This window comes from Protobothrops mucrosquamatus, unplaced genomic scaffold (genome assembly GCF_001527695.2).
Source record: "Protobothrops mucrosquamatus isolate PMUCROS unplaced genomic scaffold, P.Mucros_1.0 scaffold11376, whole genome shotgun sequence".
Taxonomy (NCBI): domain Eukaryota; kingdom Metazoa; phylum Chordata; class Lepidosauria; order Squamata; family Viperidae; genus Protobothrops; species Protobothrops mucrosquamatus.
The window spans coordinates 2,621-7,584 of record NW_015397156.1 but is presented as its reverse complement, the minus strand read 5'-3'; the positions used below and the strand labels follow the sequence as shown (position 1 = coordinate 7,584).

The 4,964-nt window shown below is 35.7% G+C and overlaps 1 protein-coding gene across 1 annotated transcript in view; it reads left to right on the top strand.

Moving 5' to 3' along the window:
• Positions 1-520: 520 nt before the first annotated feature.
• LOC107301306 (ubiquinone biosynthesis O-methyltransferase, mitochondrial-like) overlaps positions 521-4,964 on the top strand; it is a gene marked incomplete at both ends in the record, with an annotated part of 6,879 nt that continues 2,435 nt past the window's right edge. Inside the window, 3 exons of the mRNA XM_015830550.2 lie at positions 521-626; positions 2,250-2,399; positions 4,441-4,540. Coding sequence (XP_015686036.2) covers positions 521-626; positions 2,250-2,399; positions 4,441-4,540 — 356 coding nt within the window. The remainder of the gene's footprint in view (positions 627-2,249; positions 2,400-4,440; positions 4,541-4,964) is intronic.

Sequence of the window (4,964 nt, the reverse complement as noted above, 5' to 3'; positions counted from 1 at the left end):
AAATACATAATTTTAATATTAGAAATGAGGGTGAGTGAGGTGGAACTTGACCAAGAATACTGCCCACTGTAGAAACAAACATGTATTTGTGACGTTAGATGTAATGTTAGGTTTCAATAATTTTTGTTTAAAAATGCATTTAAAATGTAAACTGAAAATAAAAATGGAATTCATGTAAAGCAATGCCTTATGTATTATTAAGATAATCACTTCGTAGTACACATATTTAAATCAAGAGTTCCTGAATCCAGTATTCTAAAAATGGAATTCCATTCACTCTCCTGTCTCCTCTCTCTATATCCTGTAAACATCTCAGCAGATTTCAGGGATGAATGGGAAATTGGGGAAATGAGGAATCTGGTTTGCTAATGGATTTTAGTCAACCAATATATATTATTGGAATTAGTCTGTGGTCACAAACAAATTTATTACGGCTTTGGCAAATGTGCCCTTAAGAAAATATGTTTCTTATAATCACTCTTTGGAAGACCTGTAAGTTAAAAGTATTGCTTTTTATCAGGGAATCACAAAAGTCAACTTCATCGGATATTTCAAGAATCGTTTTGTATTAAAGTACAGTCAAATTATGGTGAACTTGTAAATTTGACTAAAGTGAGAAACAAAATGTAAGTATAGTATTTTGATTTACTGGTAATTATTCATAATTATATTTATGGAAAATATACTTCATAATAAATTATCATTTGTAAGAACATTCTAATAAGAATGGCAATTCAAGTTCTTTTTTATATAATGTTCATAAGTGGGAAATTATAGTGCACTAAACTAATGCCCTCTGGATGCATTGGGACTTCCAGTTTTGGTCACCAATGATGTAAAAAAAGATGCTGAAACTCTAGAAAGAGTGCAAAGATGCTCAAGGGACTGGAGGCTAAAACATATAAAGAATGGTTGCAGGAATTGGGTATGCCTAGTTTAATGAAAAGAAGGAAGAGAGGGGACATAATAGCAGTGTTCCAATATCTTAGGGGCTGCCACAAAGAAGAGGGGGGGCACCTTATTCTCCAAAGCACCTGAAGGCAGGATAAGAAGCAATGGATGGAAACTAATTAAGGAGAGAAACAATCTAGAACTAAGGAGAAATTTTCTGACAGAACAATCAGTGGAACGACTTGTCACCAGAAGTTGTGGGTGTTCCATCACTGGAGATTTTTAAGAAGAGATTGGACAATCATTTATCTGAAATGGTATAGGGTTTCCTGCTTGAGCAGGGGGTTGGACTAGATCAGGGGTGTCAAACTCGCAATGTCACATGATGTGTCATGACATATCATGACTTTTTTGCCATTGCCGGCATTGAGGTAGGCGCAGTTTTGTTATGATGCATCCAGCCCGCAGGCCGGCAGTTTGATACCCCTGGACTAGATAGAAGACCTCCAAGGTCCCTCTTGTTATTCTGTTAACTTGAAGTCTCACATCTTCCAACAAACTAAGCATCACAGTAGATAAAGATTACCTCCCCTGCATATGGATTGCATATAGCATACGGATTCAAAGTTCCAATATCTGGAATGTGTCATAATTATGTATTACATAATATGTTATATACTTGTTATAATCATGTATAACATAATGTTATAGATACTATGAGCAGGACTTTAAAAAGTGTTTGGCTAGGCCTAACCAAAATACCATCTAACCCAACAGAAGTTGGGCAGATGCTTTTCTGATGTTCAAAAACAGAATATGAAAGTCCCCAGTTGTGCCCACTGGTATTCAAACTCATATTAATCATTTCTTGAATATAGAGATTCCATTTATCTAACTTTAAGATTTAATTCTAGTTTGTTTGCATCCTTTAAATTATTTAAGACAATGTATTTTAACACTACATGTATTAATTCATTATAGAGTGCCTGAAATATTTCCTTTTGTCAGTCAGTGGAACTATAGTTCCAAAATGCTATTTGAAAGAGAAGCTTATCTTTTGCTGTTTCCATTCTCTCATTCATATTTTTTTATGTATTAGTGTTCTGTTATTCTAAAATAAAAGCCCCAAATGCCTCAGCATTTTCTCAGACATCCCTTCCATGCATACAACCGAACATTGGTTTCGGCTGCATTTCTGAATTTATCTACTTCTATTTTTTGATAAGAATGAAACTAAATATTGAAAATTGTATACTGTATTGGTTTGACAAATCCATGTTTTCTGCAAACAAAGTTACTTGTTGCATTTTTCAATCATTTTTGCTAATTGTGTTTGACCTGACGAAACTTTTGTTTAGGACATTTACAGATCAACCATACAGCACTTGGCAAACAGTAGATCCAGAAGAACTTAGAAGATTCCAACGGCTGGCACACAAATGGTGGGATGAGGATGGAGACTATGCAGCCCTGCATTCTATGAATGATATCAGAGTGCCTTTTATTAGGTAAATTTTTAAAATACGTTAACATTTTCAAGCTTTTGCTAGGAATTTGAAATTAGTAAGAATTGTCCACTTTCAAAATAGAATCATAGCCTTAGTTAGCACTGTTTGGTTAAACCTTGTGTGGATCCAGGACTGTAAAGTACAGTGCATATAAAAATTTACACACTCCTGTTAAAATGCCGGGTTTTTGAGATGTGAAAAAAATCGAACCAAAATAAATCACTTCAGAAGTTTTTTTTTCACCTTTAATATAAGTTGTACAATTTAACTGAAAAACAAACTGAAATTTTGTAGGGGAAAAAATAAAAATAAAACTCTTAAAATTACGTGGTTGCATTAATGTGCACACCCTTAAACCAATACTCTGTTGAAGCACCTTTTGGTTTTATGACAGCATTCAGTCTACCAGCATGGCACATCTTGCCTTTAGAATCTTTGCCCATTCTTCCTTGCACAAGTGCTCCAAATCTGTCAGATTGTGAGGGCATTTCCTGCGCACAGCCCTTTTCAGGTCACCCCATAAATTTTCAACTGGAGTCAAGTCTGAACTCTGGCTGGGCCATTCCAAAAGTTTGATCTTCTTCTGGTGAAGATATTACTTTTTTGTTCGTTTGGAGGTATGCTTTGGGTACTTATGTTGAAAGGTGAAATGCTTTTTCCTCTTCAGGAAGATCTTTTAGCAGAGGTCTGTAGGTTTTGCGCCAAAATTGAGTGATTGGAACTATTCCTAATTCCCTCCACCTTAACTAAAGCTCCAGTTTCAGCTGACGAAAAGCAGCCCTGAAGCATAATGCTGCCACCATCATGCTTCACTGTGGGTATGGTGTACTTTTGGTGATGCACAGTGTTCTTTTTGCACCAAACATACTTATTGGAATTATGGCCAAAAGATCTCATCAGACCAGAACACATTTTCCCACATGCTTTTGTGAGATTTGATGTAGGTTTCTGCAAAATGTATCTGGGCTTGGATGTTTTTCTTTATAAGAAAAGACTTCCATCTTGCACCCTACCCCACAGCCCATACATACAAAGAATATGTTGTCCCATGTAATACATGATCAGTATTTGCTAGAAATTCCTGCAGCTCCTTTAATGTTGCTGTAGATCTTTTGGCAGCCCCTGGGAGGAGTTTTTCATCAATTTTGGAGGGACGCCCAGTTCTTGGTAATGTCATTGTTGTGTCATATTTTCTCCACTTGTTGATGTCTGTCTTCACTGTGTTCTATGGTATATCCAATGCTTTGGAAAGCTTTTTGTAACCTTCTCCTGACTGATACCTTCCAACAATGAGATTGCATTGATACTTTGTAAGCTCTTTGCAGACCAGGCCTTTTGCTGTAAGAGTAAATGTCAGACAAATCCTACTAGAACAGCTGAACTTTATATGGGCTTGATCAGAGTCACTTTAACTGATGGCAGGTGTATACCGACTACTATTTAACATCAGTTTGAATGTGATTGGTTAATTCTGAACCCAGCCACATCCCTATTTATAAGAGGATGTGCACACATATGCAACCATGTTATTGTATGTTTTTATTTTTTCCCTGAGAAGATTTAAGTTTGTTTTAAATGAATTGTACAGCCTATATGTTATATGAAAGGTAGAAAAAATTCTGAAGTGATTTACCTTGTTCTGATTTTTTTTTACATCTCAAAAACCTGCCATTTTAATAGGGATATGTTGACTTTATATCTAGTGTATAATTAATGGTAAATTAAACAAGTAGTACACTTCTCTCTGTATATCTACTGAGAAGTCAGTCCCTGAATTTTACCATCACCATTTGCAAGACAGTGACAATATTAATTAAGGAATATTTTGATCAGTTACAGCTATATTTTTGAGTAAATGTTGCTTCTGGAGGTGTGTGGTGATAAATATTGTAACAGTGTATGTTGAAAACAAAGTTGTTGATAATAACTTGATTTTTCTCTTTATGACACTTTAAAAGAATAAAATGTTGCAGTTGTGATATAATATGCATGAGTATTATTTGTTTTAATTAAATCATACTTGTTTTCTATTTTGTATAAGAGATACTATATTGAATCTGAGAAATGACCATCAGCCAGGAAGCCCACTCTTTAACATGAAGATCCTAGATGTTGGCTGCGGTGGTGGACTACTAACGGAGGTAGCAATTGCACATTTGATGATGATGAATGTCCTTCTCTTCTGCCTTTAATTAATAGGAGGAAACGCCAAGCTTTTAAATATTTTTTTTTATTTCTTTAAAAACTCTGTTCAGCTAAGGTTAACTCTCCTTGAAAGCACAAAGACATTTGCTTTCAGCATCATGGGAATTGCTGTCATATTTTACCCAGATTAGGGTTACCCACATTTTACCCAGATGTTGAGGCTCTAGAAAGAGTACAGAGAAGAGCAACAAAGATGATTAGGGGACTGGAGGCTAAAACATATGAGGAACGGTTGCTGGAATTGGGTATGTCTAGTTTAATGAAGAGAAGGACGAGGGGGGACATGATAGCAGTGTTCCAATATCTCAGGGGCTGCCACAAAGAAGAGGGAGTCAAGCTATTCTCCAAAGCGCCTGAAGG